Source organism: Lichenostomus cassidix, chromosome 3, assembly GCF_008360975.1.
Source record: "Lichenostomus cassidix isolate B80296 chromosome 3, HeHo_3.0, whole genome shotgun sequence".
Classification (NCBI taxonomy): domain Eukaryota; kingdom Metazoa; phylum Chordata; class Aves; order Passeriformes; family Meliphagidae; genus Lichenostomus; species Lichenostomus cassidix.
In genome coordinates, this window is record NC_139483.1 from 68,529,223 (window position 1) to 68,550,858 (window position 21,636).

General features: G+C 36.7%; 1 protein-coding gene across 3 annotated transcripts in view; it reads left to right on the top strand.

The window, feature by feature from the left end:
* Nucleotides 1–21,636, top strand: part of PDSS2 (decaprenyl diphosphate synthase subunit 2) — a 113,650-nt gene that overhangs the window by 55,339 nt on the left and 36,675 nt on the right. For all 3 annotated transcript variants that reach the window (XM_085056221.1, XM_085056222.1, XM_085056220.1), the window contains exon 3: nt 15,881–16,079. In XM_085056221.1, coding sequence (XP_084912347.1) covers nt 15,881–16,079 — 199 coding nt within the window. The remainder of the gene's footprint in view (nt 1–15,880; nt 16,080–21,636) is intronic.

Here is a 21,636-nt window from a genome sequence, read left to right on the forward strand (position 1 = left end):
AGTATCTAAGTACATTAAGAAGTACAATGCTCTTGACAAAATTGTTTGAAAGATAATGGGAAAAGTATGTCAAAATATGAGCAGTGATGTCTTTTATAATCTTTCAGAAATACATAATTTTGTCTCCCAGTCCTTGGTAGCTTTCCCATAGCTTTTAGTGAGAGGAAATCCAAGCAGTTATCCTAAATTATTCTATTTAGTTTTTCTCTCCAGGATAAATCCTGTGAGATTCATCATCTCATTTACAAGATGAGTCTCAGGAGATGAAAAGCACATACAACTTGATTACATATTCCTATTGATCATCTTCCATCCACAACAATAAAAATCAACTCCAAATACAAATCTAACAATATTACTAATTCATTACAACCAGTACTTTTCTTCATTAACTTTTATTGTTTTCAGCATACTTAGCATGTGCAAATATAGCAATTATATGTTGAATAAGAAAAGGTCTTCTCCTTACATTGTAGAATAAATAAAAAGGCACTGCATTAGAGCTGATCAAAGACTGTTCAGAGATACGGGCTCAAATCTTGTTCAAAATAAATCTGTATAGCACTAGATAGCTTAGCAAGGTAAACTCAGGAGGTACATCACAAAGTGTGTTTGGTTTCCATTTTAAAAAGGAAGTGATTTGCAGTATCAGAGAAAACACGGTAGGGATAGCTTACCTCGGGGAAACTGTAATGTTGCCTCTGTCTGTCCAGCCCTCCCTTTTCTTGGAGCTTCTTCCTCCCACTGCTTGTGAAGTGAGAACTGGACTGCCACAATGTACAGCATAGCATACAAAACCAGAGCAGCACTGGTGGAATTCTGCAGTGGATCAGGAGCAGCTGTGGGAGCACCAAAGCCCTGCTTTCACCCCAGTGGGAGCTTTTCAAAGAAAGGCCAGGTGACCTGTGGGTGACAAGACCTGACACAGCTTTCCTGGGGCATGGCATTGCCACACACCAGAGCACTTCACCAGAACTGCATTTGCTGTAAAATCGTTTCCTTGCGACACTTCTCTACTTGAGAACTTTCACATTTGCTTTACAAAAAATATAATAGTATTTGTGAAGAGAAATTTCCAACCGTCACCTAAGTACAATGCAGTGCTGTGATGAAAGCACACAGTAGCTTTGGGGGCTGCTTATCTATCGGAACTGTGACATCAATGTGACCAACTGCTTCACTGCAAGGTCTTAAATAACTCTATCCATATAATTTATTTGTCCTACAGTCCCGAAATATCTCCCATGCTTTTCTACCTGCTGAAGTACCAGCTATCCTCCTGTCCTATTAACGTCCCCCTTGACAAATTTTACAACACAATTGTACAGTTTCAATACAAATTTCTGCAATTCTTGAGAAATTGTAGCAATATGAGGTTAAGTATTACAAGGCATACTGTAGCAATTAATTTATTTTCTAAGTATGATTCAGTCAATACTATGATATAATGTAACTGAAGATATGACAACATTTTTCATCTGCTGGAGTGGAGTTGAGAAGGTCTTCATTTTATGCCACAAGTATATGTATATGAAAATATGAAACTGTATAAAGATTATGCAATGTTCTTTCTCTTCCACTTGAAATAGTGGCATGTTCTGGACCCTAATCACGTGAAGTGAGTGAATGTTTCTTGTGGCTTCATTGCTATCTGGCCTTTAACCTGCAATAGATTTTCATGCAGAATTTGACAGCTCTGAGATGCTTCTAGAGCAAACAATAATAAAAAAGAAAGGCAGCAATAATATGCTGGTGGTGTAGACAGGGCACTGTGTTCCTGGACAGTAAAACTTGGTTATTTGTAATATATTCTAGTATAAAGGTGGGTGTGTGACTACATAGATGAGAGTGATTGATGATTTGAGAGGAGGAATAAGTAGTTGGAGAACTAGGGATAAAAATTGAAAGAATATGAATACAGTATGGTATTCCCACTGTGTCATATCTGAGAAGGTGCTTATGCAGTCGAAAGAGAAATCAGAAAGATGATGGTTTTTTATAGGGTTTGCAGCAATTGAAAACTTCTGATCAGCAGTGCCAGCATGATTATGGAGCATGTTTGGTACATGTGAGATTTTGTGAGTTTGATTGCCCAGTTCTTGAAGTCCATTTCAGTATTTGGAGTTGTACTTTTTAATTTTTCCTGAGACTTGGCCAAATTTGTGTACATTTTTGTGGAAAGAGAAGATGCAGCCGAATAAATTATGCATCTTTTTTTGCCAGAAAGGGAAGAAACATAAAAACTTTTAATTTTATAGTGTATTGTATTTCTGATTCCTCTCTCAAGTTGTTATGTTTCACCTAGACACTGTTGTGTAGAAAGCTTGCTCCAGTCTCTTATAGCTGAAATTTCATTCTGGCTTTTGATATGAGTGCAGGAAAATCAGTACAAAAAGTTCAAGCTGCATTCATATGCTGTTCCAGTAGGCAAATGAAATTTTAGCAAAGCTCCAGTATTAGCTGCAGTCAGTAAAGAATCCTATTTTGTGGACTAAGGTAGGAATTCTGCAAAAATAAAGTTTGTTCTTGAAGGTGGATTATTAGCATATAGCTGTCTCTCCTTCATCACTCGCTTGGGGTTAATGTTGCTTGAATTGGTTGATGTCATTTTATCCCTTATTAAAGTGTGTAGATTGAATCATTCTGGGATGAAAGAACCAAAAAATGAAAGCATGAAGTTTTCAGATACCTTATAGAACTGCTTTGAATAAGGTAAAAATAAATGGAAATTGTGCCAATGGTATAATAGTAAGTAATTTTTTTCATCAAAGGACACATTTTTCTCAATATCACACTGTACCCTATTTGCATAAAGTGTATACGAATAATAATGACAAAACTTTGCAGACCTCAACAGCACCAAATGCTGCTTACTATGCTGGTATGGTCCCAGAAGCAGCAGTCGTTGCTGTGCTCCAAAAGGTTTATTATCCTTTCCCTGCTGGCAATTCTGTCAACACACCTGGTGTAAGGGGCAAGGTCTCTGAGAAGTCTGCTGTCTCCCTTTAGCTATTAGTCTCTTTCCTTGTACATGGCAGGCAATACCCATCTGCTGCATACTTCTGCTTTGTGAAAAGCAAAGGTATTCCTATAAAAAATCATTTTAATATATGGTGTTAATGTCCCTATCCAATTCTGAACTTTGAAAGTTCAGGAGGGGAGAGGAGAGCACCTGTGATAACCATACTTTTAATTGCTGACTAACAGAAATGTAGTTACAGCTGTTCAGAATACCACAGGTTTACTTCATAGTGTGAGCTATCTGTGGTTGTGCAAACAGTATATGTTTTGATTTTTTTTATCCTCACTGTATCTTGGATATTTATGAGTATATCAGAATATACAGTAATTTTTTATAAGTATGATAAAAATATATATATATACACTTATAAAATAAACCCCAGTGCTATCTGGTACACTGTATTCTGGTGATTCACATTTTATTTTTTAATGCCTTTTTCCTGTGCAGTTAGACATATGAGCAATCTATTCTCTTAACAGGACTGCTCATTTATCAAGTGTTCATTCTTCACGGCATAAAAAAGGTTACCTTCTTTGCTCTCACATAAAAAGGTTCCATGTATTTCAGGTGTCATTAGTACTAGAGATTTAATGTCAAGGTTAGTGCACCTTATCTTTCAGCTACATTGAATACAATTACAGACAATCTCTTCAGAGAGATTTCAGAGAAAAACTGTAAGTGATAAGTCAAGCTGGCGGTCTCAGAACAGCTGACAGTGCACAGGAATGGGAATTTGTTAATAGTGGTTCAAACTGTCTCCCATAGTCATTGCAGATAAAATGATGGCCATGTTTCAGTCTTGCAGGGCTGAGAAACAACTAATAAAAAGTAGGAGAAAGTACGTTAATAAAATTAATTGTTAATAGCCTGATTCTTCCATTTACCTGCAAGTAATACCTTTTATTTCCCTTCATGTCTTTGTAGTTGGTTTTAGTGCAAGTATTTAAATATTTTGGCCAAATAACCCACAGAATAGTCAAAAGTATTTTTAAACTCTGATGTGAAATTTCTTATGGAATAGATACATGAGATGTAATTGGAGGATACGTGTTGTTGAGGGGCTGTAGAGCAAATCTGGGTAATCCTGGATGGATAGGCACCCTGGGTGGTGCCCACAAGGAGTTTGGCTGAAACATGCTGCTGTCTATATGGGAAGGAATGTTGGTCATTTCCATAACAACATACGTGATTTTCTCCATAATTGTGTTCCTTTTGATTTCTGCTGCAATGATAGCAAGGTCATCCAGCATACAAATGAATTCTTTGGTTCATACCTCATCATCTGAGGGTTTTGGTCAACATACGTTATTCAGTTCTGAGTCTTATTGGCTATTATGTGTCCTACCACCACATTTTCCTGAGGCCATGCTACAACGGCTGTTGCCAAAGCTTTTGATCACCTCCTATCTTGCCATTTTTTGACTCTTGTTTACAATACCTGAAACTTTCTCACTTCAGTAAGCCAAAAGGAAGGCCTTCATGGTAAATCCATTGTAAACTCTTCTTTTGGCTTGGTTTTCTTTTACTCCCTCAGTTTTAAATATCTTATTTTTACCTTTGATTATTAGAAATATAATTGTTTTAAGGAAACAGTTGTTTTTTTGTTTCTAGACCACTTGCAGTTGTGCAGAGGTGGGCTGCCTTGTGAGCAGGTTTTTTTTTTGAGTTGGCTACTGGTGTTTATTTTTGAACTAACATTACAGAATTTAAACTTCATCTGAATTGTCTAGAAACTTAGCATGAAAATAATTATATAAAACTTCTGTATGATGTTTGCTATGTTCTGTTTAGACCTTTAAATTAGCCTGATGCTCTTTGGGTCATATAATGAATCAGGGCTTGCATTTGTTTCACATTTCACAAATTTCATATTTGCTTCATATTTGCTGGTGTCTGCCTGCAAGAGTGCCGCTTTGTAGGGCAAGTGGTTTTGTCAGTAGTAAAATGAATTGTACAAAGGGCAGGTAGTAGGGTGACCTTTTTGCAAAATATTGTTGTTGATAACTAAATACAGTAAACAGGTTTTTTACCAGACTACCTCTTCAGTTGTCATAAAACTGTTGTTGCCTGGAATTAATAAAATTCTTTTTAATTTTGTAAGCATTTTTTCTAAGACACTGTTAAATAAAACTTGCTTTTTATCTTTCAAGCAATTGCAAAACACAGATAAAACTTGTTGGTTAGTTTAACTAGGAAATTTTCTAAGTGGATTGCTAAACTGGAGGTGTGCTTTTAACATTGGTCTGTGTTCTTTAGCCACTGACTAAGCATTCGCTGAGGGTGCCAGAAGTCCATGTTTGGCTTTTTTGAGAATTTGCAAAAGTACTCCTCTGTTTGAATTCTCAGAAAAATTCTCTAAATACAGGGATATAGGACATCTACGTCAGGAATGCCTGGGTTTGTAATGTTGTTTCCCTTCCAGTAACTTACTTATCGTATCAGGATCTGGAGTCCAGGTGTCCCACCTTTCTCTCCCATAATCTCCTGGATACTGACTTTTTCCACTCTCTTGCCATCTGGCTGAATGAATAATTCAACGTTTTGGGTAACGGCAGAGTAACTCGGCAGGAGTGGCCGAGGAAGGAGGTTTGAGGATGCCCTGGCCTTGAGAGCTGGGTGGCTGCCTGATGGGAGACCCAGATTTCCAAGGGATGCACTGCATGCTTCAGAAGAGGAGCTTGGACTGAAAAGACAATTCTCTGCCGTCATGTTGTCAGGTGGCACGTCCAGTACTTACGTTCTTCCTCTCTTTCACAGTTTTATGACTTCCAAATGCTGGCTGTCACTTGGAGTTTGGGGGACATTGGCATATTTTTAAGCGATAAACGTATCCTTGCTTGTGCTGACAAATTTTCACTTTTGCCTCATTACATCTTTTCACCCCTATGCCATCTATAAACACAAAAAGGCAGGAAAATAAATGTTTCCAACAGTAATTTTCTAACTGAAGTCAACATATGCAGCTGAGTAGAAAAGTACTTTAAATCGTCTTATAGGTGTTTTCTCAGAGATGACACTCTAGTTATTTGAGACAACTGTTTTTTCCACCTGCTGTGAAGGATGAGTTGCCTTTTGGACACTTAAATATTTCCATGCTGTTAAAGCAGCAGATTGAAAAGCAGATGAGAAAGTTCAAAGCCAAGGCTGAAAGTTCAGTTTCAACTTTTAGTTTTCTGGCTTTTGTCACTTTGTGTCACAACCTAACTGTTGTTTTGACTTAGAGTTATTAATTAAGTAATACAGAGTTTACCCATTTAAAATCTGTTATCTTTCTTCACAGCAAATGACAGTGAATTTCATCCCTTTTAGTATTCTGTGTTAGATAATAGTTGAGAGAATAATAGATTCCAGAGACCTTTGATCTACCATTACTGTAAAATAAAAATACAACATAATTTTTTTCCCGCTGACCATAATGATTTTAACCTTGTGTACTAATTTGAATGGGCTTGTGGGGGCAGAGTCTTAAATGAGACACAAATGAAGGAAAAATTGCTAATGCTGCCACTGTATATCTAATGAGCACTGTGTAATAAACCATAACCTCTTCAACATTTCTGTGGAAAATGGTGTGATTATTTTGGATGGCTGGCCCTCTGTGTATGGCTCATTACCATCTGGCATAATGTGTATTGATATAGCCTGTAATTGTCAACTCTTATTTGACATGCTGCCTTTAATAAATGTGACTTGCATGGCTAGAACCCCCTAATGGTTATATGGAAAACTGTAATTAAAGAAAATATGTATGCTTAGGTAAAATACACACCCTTATATCCATAAAATTATTTTGTAGAAGATATCTGTTTTTCTTTATTTCCTGTTCTTTGTGGGAATACTTGTATGTATTCCCAGGTTAGTACTGCATTACCAGTGTGGATACCTAAATATGTGAAGACAGACATGAATCTTGAATGTAAGTAGTTTTCTCTTGCAGAACTTGCTTCAAATACTTTTTGAAATATTTATTTTCTATGCACTGTAAGACAGAATTAATGTACCTCCCATAATAGAACAGGTTCCCACCCTGATGGTGGCTTTGTGTGCTCCTGCACTGGGAATGGGAGGTAACTGTAATGGGCTGAATGGCTCTGGTTTTGATGTTTCTCCTGAAGATTGTGGCTGAAAGAAATGCATTTGTAAATCTCAAATGTATTTATACCTCCTTAAAAGGTATTTATACCTCCTTAAAATACCGAAAGTATTTATACCTCCTTAAAAGAAAATGGGCTTCTGGCCAATGGTAAGTTTTCAGATACAGGGACCAGCATAAGCTGCCAAATCTAAATTGGTTTTTGTTTATTTTCTGAAAAGTTTCTTTTCCTTGGCTTTACTGTTCATTAATAAATTAATAACTAAGAGATATCATTCTGGTAGTCAGATTGGCTTGCCTTACAAGACATAGGATTTGCCCAACTGTAATCAGCTTTAATATTTGTCCAATGGGAGTTGATCAGGTGTTACCTCCAACTGCGCTGTCGATGGAGAGTCCATTGTTGCTCTTTGTAAGAGATTTTGGAAAGTGGGTTCCCTTTATTCTTTTTGGATTTCCTTAGGTTCAGGCTACTGGATCTTATTTTGTTTGCTTGATAATCAGCATTTTCTCTTGAATTTGTTTAATGTAGTGTAGATACTTACACTTTTTTTAAATGTCTGTGACCAAATCTATTGATGCAGTATCAGCCTTCTCTCTGCATTAAATGGCTTTGGTTCTTCACTTTGTCTGTTTGCTTTGCTTTGATTGTTAGTATAATTCTTCTTGACATTTATGTCCTTTCCCAAATTCTTCTTAATTGAAGTTTCCAAGTAATAATTTTTACTGGTATCAGAACATCATGGTTGACAGAAACACTACTTTTGCTATTATTCTCTTAAAACATCAGTGGATCCTACTTGCTGGTTTTATTTGACCACAGTCGTATTCTGTATCTTAGCTGATTGTCTGGGATGACCTGTTCCTTTGCCCTCCTTCCATCCTTTTCCAAACTTTGGGTGCTTTCTTCTTGAAAGAGTCTCTAGTCCTGTATCTATGTGGTCTGCATTGAGGTCTTTTGATTGATCTTTTGTTTGCATTGCATATTTTTACTTGAGTAAAGCATATTGAACCAGCTCAGTTGATTCAGTATTGAGAATGAATCACTCTGCTGTTTATTAGCTGTGTCATTCCTTATCCATTGCCTTCTCTCCTGAGTGCAAGTTCTCTGGATCTACTAACTGTAAAATCTTACCCACTGCTGCTGTTAATGAGTATTACTCGCTTCAGGGCCAAGTGATGCAAACACCTGCTTGTGTAAATATGTTGCTTTAAAATATAACAGGCTTTCTAAAATGCCTTGCCTTTATGTGGTTATGTTTCTGCCCAACCTTACCTAATGGACCAATGCAGTTCTTAAAGTTCCTCTTGGCTTTGAGATTTTTTTAGTATATCCTTTTTTAAATTGTCTTTGCTCATCTCCCTGTCCATCTCTGCATTTTCTCATCCAGTCCTTTATCAATTTTCTTCCTTGCCTAGTTTTCTTGGCTTGTATTTGTTGCTATCAGTTTTCCAGCCTGTCTAAGCTGGATAGAGAAGGAATTATAGCTGACTCAACTTCGTCTAAACCACAACTTTTTGGCTTTTTCTTTTGTTTTTAATCAGCCAAGTCATTTTAATTGGGGATTGGTGGCTTTTTGGTCATACAGCGAAATGGTCATAAGGAGTTTCCAAAATGCATTCACATTTTTCTTTTTAATTTATCTGACTGATTCGGCTCGTTTTATCATTGAAAATGTTGCTCATGTATAACATTATATGCTTCTGGATTTTATCTGTCATATTTTTAAAGAATGTTTGTATACTGATTTGGATTATATTGTTTTCATATAACAGATGTATTGAGCTCATGTTCACTTGTACCTAAATTTTTCTGATATGAGCCCTTTGTTGCAAATTGAATCTTTAATATAGAGAATTCAAGTTAAATGCAACATTTCTTGAGCTAGCAAAATTCCTTTTAGAAGTTCAGCCTAGTGTCAATACATTGTCAATATACGTACATGTTGCCAAATACATTATTGCACAAGCATACTAAACACTGAATATCTGCATCAGTATTTACAAAATGAGAGAAGTAGATCTTTAAAGAAATAAATATCTTAGCTCATGGTCTACATAGCTGTTCATATAGTCTGTAGCAGATACCAACTGGAAAACTTGTCTTTTATTAGAAGTTTAAATCTTGATAATTGCCTTATAAAAGCACAATATTTCATTTGACAGCTTTACTTCATTTTGGAAATGTGAGTCTTCCCATAGGGATAACCAGTGATTTAGAAATGTGATTATGATATGTGATTTTATAAATTTGACAATATGCTTATAAATTAGTAGCTCTAAATTTTATTATTGATTTTTGGCATCAGTGTTCAAGTAATCCAAGAATTTTTTTCCAGATAACTTATTAATTTTTTCTTTCCATCTTCCAGTGTGAGTACTCTTGTTTATTCCTTTGGTTTGATCAGTTAGGTTAAGATAGCCATCTTTCCTTTAAAAAATAAAAAAGCCATAAAACCTAAGCTGTAAAGCTTTTTTTTTTTTATTTTTTTAACAATACTTAAGTATTGGCTAATGTCTCTAGTCTGTTTCTCCTTTAGCAGTGTGGGAAGGATCTCTGAGAACAGGAAAAGTAATTGATATCTGCCTTTTTAACAGTTTCTAGTGCTTATGAAATCTGTAATAACTGAAATAAGATACAAAGCCATTTAAGTTTCTCATATCCTGATTTATGGGGATTAAAAAACATACCTAGGCCTGCCACCACATCTCGTGTTAGAGCAATGCAGATGTTCTTTTGTACCTGTCCCCTGCAGAATGTCCTTTGCATTCTTCTTGTTTATAAAGTCCCAACATGACAAGATTTGTTTTTACAGCGAGTGTATCTGGATTCTTACCTTGTCAGCCCAGCCCTCCTGCTTCTCACTGTTCACACAGCTGCACTGTCACTGGTTTCTGGATCTTAGAGTAGCTAAGTACTTCTTACTGAGCAAGCTTCCTCTTGATATTCCCTTCTTTATTGGTCCCAGCCTCCATGTCTGTCTCTGGGAGCTGGAAAGCATCAGTTTGAATTAGTGATTCTGGTGGTATTTTTCTTCTGGCTTTTCTGATTAACACTTTTCCTTTTTAAACTGAACTTAAGGTAGTGATCCTTACCAGGTCTTTGTCTAGATTCTCTCACCTGTTTTCTGTAATTGTTTCTTTTGTTTCCATCTTGGGATTATTTTTCTTTTAGGCTGTGTGACTTGAAAGGGGAATTTTCAAAAGGGGAAATTTGGCCATGATGAGGCCATCCAACCCAAGAAAAATGGTACTGTAGGTTGTGATTACTATTCTTTGGCCACTGGTGTTTGTTCTCTGGTAGACCTAACAGTGAAGTCAAGACTTGCAAAAACCGTTCTTCATAATTCCTGCACTAGGGAAAGGAATAGGACCCTGACTTCAAGTAAGGTTCCTCCTCACTCTCCAGTGCCAGTCATTTGCAATGCTTAGGGAAACTGGGTTGCCACGTTCAAGTGAGTCTGCCCACTAAAAATCAGAAAACATTTTTGAATCCTACTATGGGCTGAAGGAAGATCTTGCTAAGACAAATTACAGGGAATAGAACCTAAGCAATAATCAGTGGCGGTGGTGATAGAGAGTGAAAAATGTAAGATCTTTCCAAAATTAAAGGAAGAGAAGTACATGAAAGAGTATCGATAAAAATTTTACTTTGTAAATTTTGTGATGCTAGGAAGGGAAGGAGATAAAAAAGATTGGCTACATATCCTGTTTAAAAATAAACTGGTTGTTAGGAATGCAATTAAACAGCATAGTCAAAAAACTTCGTAGAACTGATGCCTTTCAATTTCATTTATCTCTGAGGTGGAAGACACTCCTGCAGTAGCTTAGTGACCAAGATAGAAGGAGCCACACAAGTCTTAGTCTCTGACCTTGTTAAAGGATAGCAGTGGGTAGATGGTTTCTGCTGGATAACAGATAAATGAGTAACAGTAATGCAGTGAATATTTGGTGCTCTGCTTAAATCTGCTGCTTTACTCTGAAGATTTTTCCTGTTCAGTGAAATCACAGCATCTGCCATACATGTTGGCTTAAACACCTTCCCCCCTGCCCTTTAATCTCTTATAAAAGAGGCTATACACAGAAGATGGGAATGAGACTTTCCAGCACTATGATGCTATTTGCTACTCTCTATGTGTTGTTCCTCTAATCATGGTTTATTAACCATAGTGTTGACTTGGACAGGTGAATGGAAAAAAGAACTGTAAAAATCACTGCCCTTTCTTGCTGTGTAGCTAAGCAGTCTATCTTGGTGCACCACCATCTAGCACCCAGAGCATTCAGGAGCAACCTGAATGTAGTTTAAGTCTTGTCTTTCTAAAATTTATCTTTCTGTTCACTGCTCACAAAAAAAGTAAAATCAGATACCAAGTGTTGTCCAAATGCATTTTCAGTACTTGAGATAATTACTTTAATTCTTCAGTTGATGCTTTTTAATGTAATTTTCTATTAAGGTGCTGTTGCTTTTTTTTTTTTTTTTCAGATTCATAGGTGTGTGTATATATAGATTATTATAGTTGTCACTGAAACAGAATGGATGTTGGTATTTTTATTTTTTTTTTTAATCCTGAATGTAAGTCTTTTCATCCAAATTAATCCTTTTTGTATTGAAGGGAAACTATTGAATTGACAATCACAAAGAAAACTATCAAATCTTGGATGTGTACTGTTAGTCACTTTAATTCAGAGGTTCAATGATAAGAGTTCTTAAAGAATTTTTGGTCTATTGGTTTCATTGTCTTTGTTCATTGTAGTTGTTTCAAAAATTTTCAAATATGATTTTTAATGGCTAATTTAAGTCTCTGGCCCATTTCTGTGAAATATCATGCCTAAGAATAACATTTTTAATTATTAAATGTTTCTTTGCATAACATGTCATCCCTTGTGAAGCCCAGTGTGGTTTGATGGTTAGCTGATAATGAAAGGTAAACTAACTCAGATTCTCTTGCTGTTACTGAGAACTTGGATTTCCATCACAAATATTGCAGAGGAATATTTAAGCTGAAGTACTCTTTTGTTCACAGTAATACAACTGTACTATTTAATATGCCTCTTTTATCATATGTTTTACAGAATCTTACTTTTTCTTTTTAACGCAGGACTTGAAATTAGGAACTGAAGTCACTTCTAAGAACTCTTGAAGCAATCATTCTGAGTTTGTAAAGGCTGCTCAGAAGTTCATCCAAGTTCACCAAAACATACTTAAATGTCAGTGATCTGTGTGCTTTCATTGCAGGATGGGAGCAAAGAGAGAGAATAGAAATTGCACTTGTTTTACTTGTTGCAGGATCTAATTGTCTCCATAAGTTAAATTTTGTTTTCCTAGTATATTCCTGCAAGCTGGTGTTTAACTGTCCTACTGTCAGTGTAGCTCCAACGGACATTGCTGAAGAGTTTTTTAATTACTCATGGAGCTAGTTTTTCCCTTGTGTTTCCATGATGACATTTACAGCTCGAGGAGCCCATAATCTAGGGGATACTTTATAGCAAGCATTTAGCAGAGGTTTAGGTTAGGTACACTGGTACTGGAAGTGCGGTGACAAGGAGTCAGAAGCATGTGTTAAACCACAGAGGCCTGTTAGATTGTGACCCATCAAAATTTCTTAGTAAGGTGCCCCCAGGTATTGTCCAAGCCTCTGTACCATTGTCTTTGAAATGACCATTTCTTTATGTATTTCTGCATGTAGGTTGATTTTTGGAAAGGGAGAAAGAAAAGGTATGGTTATGGCATGTGTGGAGATCATAGTATAGAAAATAGTATTCTCTCTTGAAATGGGATGCCTGTAAGTGGAGTCTCTGGAGCATTTGGTGGTGGTTTGAAGGGAGTTCTTGCTTCAGAGGTGAAGGGCATGGAAGTGTGTTAGCATTTGGTGAAAAAGCTTTCCTGTTTCTTAGCCCACTTCTATTTAGGAGCTTTGTGTGTTTAGAAATGTTGACTGTTTTCTCAGTATTACCTTGTACTGAGGTAGGTACAGGTAATTCCAGCAGCAACCATTTCTTTGTTTTGTGACTGTGTGCTCTGGAGTGAAAACAGGATGGAAGCAATCAGAGTTTGTCATCCCATTGCCCTGTTTCTAAGTCCAGTACTGCATAAACATTGTTTTTTCATATGTTGGGAAAGGCTGCTTTCAAATATGAAATTATTTAATGACTGATTTGTACTCCAGATTGAGAAAGCTGTGTATAGTATTTCTTCAGCCATTTAGCAGCAACTTCATAACAGCAGTGTTTATTTGTTGGATACTGGTCTTTACCAAGTCGTGTCAAGGATCCTCCTGTATGTGCAGCAACACCATGGACTTGTTATTGTGCCTGGGTATTATAGAGATTATCACAAAAAGCATTAAAAAATGCATTGCCTGAGATTTCTGCAATAGCATTGATTCTTGTATTTTTAGTCTGCTAGGGAGAGAGAGTGGAAGAGCAGTGTGTAAGATCAGAATTAGACATAGATTATCTGCCTAATATGGTTCTTGTTAGCACAAATAATATGAATACCATTTGAAGAACAAACGGATTATAGAAAAAGAAATGAAAACATCCAGATCATGAGCATTTGGAAAGCATGACACTGATGTATTTGTGTAACCTTTTCATGAAGAACGATGCTGAAGTCAAAGAGGGGATTTTGATTTCCTTCATTAAAGGCTTATTAAATGAAGAAATAGGACAGTCGTTGTTTTGCTTCAATAGTTGGGGGTCACAGAGGCGGGTCTGGTCTCCTCAGGATATTAATGCCTGCTTTCAGCTGGGGGAAATGAGCCATCGCTTGAGTTAGCTGCAGCTTTATGTGCTCGTCACTAGGGATCCCCATATGTCCTGGGATCTGCGGCAGTCGGAAATGGCAGAGCTCGGCAGCGGGGAGCAGAGGGCTCTCATTGCTATTCATAACAGGTAGCTCGGCTCAATCTGCCCAGAGCAAGTCTGTTTAATGTTGATCAGCTGTCCATCTGATAAACCGAATTGATATGGACATTTCCTCCAAGGGCTGCCCTGACAATGACAGCAGGAGCATCGGGATGTCTTGTTAGTCTTTTTCGCTGAGCCTGAAAATTTATTAACCCTTTGTTAGAGCTGAGCGAAGCATAATTACAATACTGCAACTGTGTTGTGTTTCTCCCTCACCTCTTTGAAAAGCAACTTCAACCTTCAGATTTATTGTCTACATGGAGAATGACTAGCTGTTTGGTTTTTTTAATTGTTTCTCTCTGCATGGAGCCAACAATGTGTGAATTATAAAGGCAGCTTTTAAAACAGTTTTTTTGTACATGGCAAAATACATCGGGAACCTCTATTCTCTCCCTCCAGCTCATCTGCCTTTTGTGTGCCTGCCCAGGCCATGTGACTGTCTCAGCTTTCTCTCTTGCTAATTGTCAGTGACCACTGCCCTGAAACAGTTGCTGCTGGAGCTCTTCGCAGGTCACATATATTTGGAGCAGAAGGTTACTTTCAATTAATATGGTTTGGGGCAGTTGGAACAGAGGAAACAGAATTAATTTACTCAGCACTTTGTTAGGCAGAATCTAACCTGAGCATGTACCAGCAGGTATATTTGTATGTGAAGGTGTGGAGCAGTTTGGTTACTCAATGAATCAGTGCTTGGCCACTTCTGAATAAACACAGACAACATAACACGCCTTTGTACCATGTTGTAATTAATTGGAACTTTAAGACCTGTAGTTGTCTGTGTAGATGAGGGCATGGATTGTGGTTTTGCTCATATATGAAGTCTCCATGGCATAAAGGGAGCTGCTTGAGTCAGAAAAGATGTGAATGTGCTCAGGCTTTCATAAGAAGGAGTCCTGTGTGTATCTAGCATTAAAAGGATGCTCCAGTGCATTGCTGTTTTCCCCTCCCCTTGTCCCTATGTTACTATGTCTGTTCAACACCCTGTTGTCGTTCTGAGCTAAGGTGACATCTCTGGGCTCCTTGGGGTGACAGTCACTGTCAAGGGCTACAGGGTTGAATTTGAGGAGGAGGGGAGGAGAGGGCTATGCTAATGAGTCTTTTCATGCCTTTTCCAAAAAATGAAAATAGAGGGCAAGTCTCTGTGGAACAGCCTCTGTGACAATCCTCTCATAGGGATTTGTAACCCCTAAACCCAGAATGTAGCACACTATGTGTTGGAATAAGAAGTAATTTGTAAACCTATCCAATAAAATTTGCCCCTTTGCTAGACAGTCACCTTTGCTGCTTCTGACTAAAACAACCATTGAAATACCATTAGTACACAGTTGTAAAATGTTCAGCTGTTTTTCCTCTCCTGCCTGAACCCTTCCCCTTTGGTAGTATTGAGCTGCAAGGTATCCTGTTATTAATTTAAGTCTAATTTGAGCAGTCATTGACTGCAGCATTCTTATGGTGTTTGGATTGGCTTGCTCAGGACTTCCCTGCTGATATATCCTTTGTTTCTTTCCATTGGTACTTTCTGCTTGGCATTTTCTTCGTGTCAGTGTCCCTCAAGCTTCTGGTAGACAAAACAAAAAAAGAAAGCACCATGAGGACTGTATTGATTATTTTGCTTTATTTTGTGAAAGTATTCAAACAAAGGACAGCATTCCTCTTGGTACCTGTGGCTTGCCTGGAAATACGTAGTGACAGTTCTCTGTGTTTAACACCTCTTGGTTATGGCTTCTAGAAGTACATAGAACAGCTACATGATAATTAATAAAATACATGTTTAGCACATGTGGTTGTTTATTTTCACTAAGAATCTCTGCTCTATTCATAGCATCAAACATAATTGTACTTCTTCTGTCTTTCAGTCAAAGAAGTCTGGCTGAGATTACGGAGCTGATCCATACTGCCTTCCTGGTGCATCGTGGCATAGTAAACATTGGTGAGCTCAAGTCCTGCGATGGCCCACTGAAGGATATGCAGTTTGGGAATAAAATGGCTGTTTTGAGTGGAGATTTTCTTCTAGCAAATGCTTGCACAAGCCTTGCGCAGTTGCAGAATACCAAGGTAAAAAGAAAAAAAATTTCTAATGCCAAAGCAAGTAATTATTATTTTGAAGGAGAGGCCTTCTAAAAACATCAGCAGTTATGTATGTATATATGTAGCATCATTTAAAAATCAGTGTATTTACATTATAGCTGCAAATTTGACAGGCTGCTGTGGCTGCACCATTCTGCTATAGAATTACTATGGTGAGATCTTCAGTGTACATTCTGAAGCACTGCAGTAATGGATGGGTGGTTAATTTGGTGAATTTAAGGTATATGCAGTGGCATTGTCATGACATGTTAGGCTACTCCACCTCTGGCAAACTGCCAGCTGAAGACATGTTTGGTCTATTACTTTCTTTTACTTTATGCTTTGACAAAGGTTTGCTGTTTTAGATAATTTTGGGGGGAAAAGGCTTTACTGTTTTTTTCTCGGGTGACTCTTGCTCTTAATAAAGTTACTTTGTTAGGGATTTGGATGCCCCTGATGGTTGGATTGCTCTATTAACGTGGATGCACTGGCCCCTAAAGGACAGCTGCAACCCAGCTGCTCAGCCAAACTGTTTGAAACTTTATAGGGAGATATCTTTTTTGAGAAACAAATTGTGTACATGTATTATCTTAGAAAATGAGACTGGTGGAGACATTGAGATCATCTCTCTAGTTGGTTCTTCTTTTCACCAGATGGGATCAGCTACACAAAATCATTCTTGACCTGCATTTATCTAGCTTGTTCTTAAAACCTGCCGTGGTGGAGAGATATTCTTGGACATCCCTGTGCCAGCCTCGTGTAACACCTAACTGCATGTATGGCTGAAGAGCTAAGTGTGCCATTCCAATGGAAACAGGAAACGGTACTTTTTTGCAGAGGTGCTTTTCATACATTTGAAGATTGCTGCCATGTTGTAATGTAAAAAAAAATGTTTGTCATGCACAATTGTGAATAATCAGTGTAGTTGTAATCATGAGCCTAAGGAGTCTACATTTTTAGATTCTCATGCTAAAATCTCATTGTGATAGTTGAGTATTTCTGTACTCCTTTGATCATGAGTACGACAATTTCTCTCAGAAGTGGTGTCATTTTCTAACACACAGCTGAGATTCAAGAGAAGAGACAGAAAATTAGATGTCAATCTACCGGAATACTGGGCTAAGCCATTATGGTGCTAACTTGTAGGAAGTATTAGAAAAAAAAAAATAGTGCATACCATAACCAAAATAGGGTGTAATTGATTTTACTAGTTATTATTGATTTGTATCAGTTCATTTTTTTTTTAGTATCTTGTACGCTTCTCAAGACAGAGCAAAGTATTTAACCCTACATCAATGTTCTGTTTCAACATAAGAGGAAACTTCTATAAAACATAGCAACTATTATTTTGCATTTAGTACATCATTAAGTATTGCAGCAAGAATGTATAATCCCTGAAGACTTGCCAGGAAAAAAGCCTACAGTGAAATGAAGCACAAGTGCAAAGAAATACTGGGTTTTTTTTTTAAAAAGCAATCATTATACTGCATGTTGGAAAATTCTGCCAAAACATTTTAGCACTTTTTTTTCATTTTTCTGACATCTAAATACTTTCATAGCTTCTACATACGATAAGTGGGATGCCATTATGGAAACTGATTGACTTAGTAAATTATTCTTTTTCATACGTCTAACCCTACTAGCAAAGTTAGAAAAATTGAAGTACAAGCTATAGAAATCTCTTGACAGGTGCAATGATTTAAACATACTGTATTTATTCTTTTGTAAATGATGAATTTTCAAATCTGGCATCTGTTTTTTAGCAGTGTGAAATAACTGTGACTTTTTTCCTTCATAATGTTTTGTGTTCTTTGATGTAAAAAGTAAAAATCACAGTACTGCTTTTTTTGCTGGCATTTAGCAAATTGGTTAATGAAATGAGCAGCATTTTATCATACATGGTACTGACCATGGTAGCTATAACATCCATAGACATGCATAGCTATTGTATAGACCAGAATTTAATTTAGGGGGGTTTTTAACATTAACTGAACTTACTACTACCAAGGTAATTTTATTGTGCTGTTAAATTCTTGTCTGAGCTTGTGTATGATGCATTTATCTCTGTGCTTCTCTCGGGGCTGACAATTAGACGTGAAATTCTGTAGTCATAATGAAATGCAGAGCTATTTTATAATTGCCAAGGGTAAAATTAGCAAAGTCAATTATTTTCCCTTAGGCTTTTCCCTGTAGATATTAAAAGGCTGCAAGGTAATTGCCTTAGGTAACACTTTGATTTTTAAATAACATTAAATATAGGAATTGTTGTTGTTAATTTGTACTAATTTTCCTCTTCTTGCTACTGTTGTACAATATAATTGTAATGATGCTAACAAGAATCAAGGCTCAGAGTTTGTGGTTTTGGGGTTTTCTTTTAAACTAGTGTTCATACCTCTCATAAGTTTGCTAAAGTTATGCCAAAGAAGGTTTTGGGTTGATGTTTTGGGTTTTATGGTTCTTGATCTCTGCGGTACAAGGACTTCAGATTTCTTGAAATGTCAGTCAGGAAGCCTTCTGTAGAATAAACTCTGCTGTTGTGCTATTACAAAATCATCTCCAATTTTGGGTTTTGAACACATAACGATTCAGAAGAAAGCATTCTCATTTTCTGCTTTGTGAAATCATGATACATAAACTATGAATACAAAGTTAGTATCAGTGAGGCCTGAAGTGCGGAAGGGCAGATGCATGTGTGTGCTACATTATTGTAATCTTGGCAAAGTTCTACATCTTTTCAGTTAATAAAAACTGTTGAAAATGAACACTAATTTCTTAAAAAACCTTTACAGTGCAAAGCATTCGATTGATCAGATCACATGGATTTACAATTCTTTTGTACATTCATGTTAACTTTTTGATCACCTTGTATAAACTAATCTTTTGGATGGTGGCTCTGCTTGGCCTGCTGATTGCAGTGATGAATTATGTTGTTGATTGAAAGTTGTATGGCTAAAACCTTACTTTAGAACTGCATCTTGTAGCTGATTGATTATTGGATTCTAAATCCATGGATTTTAGAACAGAATTAAGCTGAAAGATTAATTGCTTTGGAATCTTTTAGTAGTTGTTATTTCAGCAGTGGAATGGTGAACCTTTGACAAGGAAGGGCGTGTTTGTTTTTTGCTAGTTAACTGACAATGCATTAATGTGTGGCAATGTGCCAACTGACTGGATTGGGGTGTATTTGTATGGGATGACAGGGTTATTTTGATAGGTTTTCTCATCCTGAGGTTGCAGTGCTCTGATACTGGGATTGTGGTAAGATATATGTAAGATATACATGGAAGTCATTGTAAATGTGTAGGTGTGGGAGTGACGGAAAAGTAAATTGTTTTCACCTAATGAATTAGGGTACCTCCCAGCTATCCTGTGGGATATGTGGCCACAAACAGTTTTAAATAAATGTTCCAATAAGTTATTAAGAAGTGTAAAATGATCTGTTTGATGGTTGGTTCTTTGTTGCCATTGGAAGACAATATATCTTTAGCATTTGTTATCTTGCTTTGCCTAGCCAAGGATATGGGGAAGAAACTGCTAAAAGCAAATCTTTTGAATGGAAATCCTTTTTTGGTGTCAAAAAGTGTTAGCTTTGTCTTTAATTTCTGCTTAAGTAACCTGCACTTACAATATTTTTAGGCTGGCATTTAGATGCAAACATAGCAAAAGGAACAACCATTAATTGGCATTTTTGTAACCTGCCAGCTGGATGTGGGATATGGGCATTTTACCACAAGTGATGTGTGGATACTGACCATGATATTATCAAATAATATGCTTTTTCAGGGTTTTCAGGCCTATCCCAAAAACCTGAAGTATGTATAATGTTAGTGTTCTCTGTAGTTCTTACTGAAATGAGTTGACTCAATTTTCCCCACTATAATTCAGTGAGTTCTTATTGAAATGATTAAACTCTTCACAGAAACACTTCAAAATCTACAGGCTGAAAGCTTGGAATTGAATTTAAGGATCTTGTCTGTAAATGCAGAGCTCTGCCAGAAGATCACCTTATAGGGCATTGTTTTATTAAGCATTATTTAGTAGCACAGATTTAGTACTTATATAGTGGATCCATTTCCTTATGTTAAGTGTATGTATTTCTAAAGGCATATGTGTGTTGTTGTATTTACATAAATATCAATAAGTTACTCGTTTAAGTCTTCCTATGTCTTCCTGTTGCAACAACCTGAGGGTGCACTGTACTTCATATAAGTTATCTTGAACTATGGTTTCTACTCCTGTAGCATCAGTTGTGGTCCTATGGGGAAGGCTCAGTTTGGAACTTAAGCGGCTTGGTTCCTTGATGTCCAGTGAAGGAGACGGAGAATATCCTCTGTATGAAATTATTCCAGTTGCTCTTTTGATGTAAACTGACATTTTTGAGAATTGACAAACAAATCAGCAAGAATCAACAGTTTTAATTTTTAAATGTCATTTTACAAAGGTGGTACTTGTATCAGACTTCTTCTTTCCCTGAATGATGTAAAGAGACGAACATAAACTTGTAAAAAAAATGCATCACAAATCTGCCAAGAAATACCCTTTTTTAATGGAAACGAAATGTTAATGGTTCCCAGTTTAAAGGCAGCCATTTGCAGCTACTGACTTGTAATAGATTCATATTACCATCTCTCAGAACAGTGCTTTTCATTTTTTTGGAGGTAAGTAGAAGGTCCTTCTTAATAAATGTAGTTGAGATGAGTTATTTTCAGAGCAATGAAAGTTATTTTGAAAGAGAGACTCTTCTTTATTTTCTCTGGTGGAAGAGTTGAACCATAAATATCTGCTAAAAATATTTATAGTATATATTTTTATTATATTTTACATAAAATAAACAAAGACCTTCATAACCTGAATTTTCCGACTGGGCTTCAGTAGCAGTGTTGATCAGAGAAGGCAAGATGAAAAAATCATGGAGAAATGTTGAGAACCAGAAGTAATGTGTTTTTTCCCAGTTAGAGTGTTCATATAGAAGACTGAAGCTGGTGATAAAACAATTTTCAAACCTTTTCTATATTTTTAATTGTTTTAACTCTTTGCCTTTGCTCACATATTGACTTTTTTTCCTTCCCTAATACAAGCTGCTGTTCGAGATGAGTACCTTTAAAATTATCAGTTTACAGAGCAGCTAGGTGACAGGAATTTGGTAAGAAGCAGAGATTGGATTAGATCAAATTAGATAAAGAGGTACAATTTATGAAGTTTGATAATGAAATTGTCTTCTGAGAGAAAAAAAAAGTAGAAAAATAACCTTCACATTTTTTTCTAGAGAGCTGAATAAAGAGCTTTTCGGAAGCACTTTATCATATCTGTCTTGCTGTGAGGCACCTTCCCCTGAGGCACTGTTTGATGATGATGTACTGGACAAGATAGGGAGTAGGATAGTATCTATATTGCTGAGTATTTTTATTTTAATTTAGTATTTTAGAGTGCCACAGGGACGTGTCTCAAAACCAGACACTACTGAAAAATATAGATAAGTTTCAAGAGCTCCCAACTGATTTATGGAAAAGAATGCTTAAGGAACGCTGCTTTGTCTGGATACTGG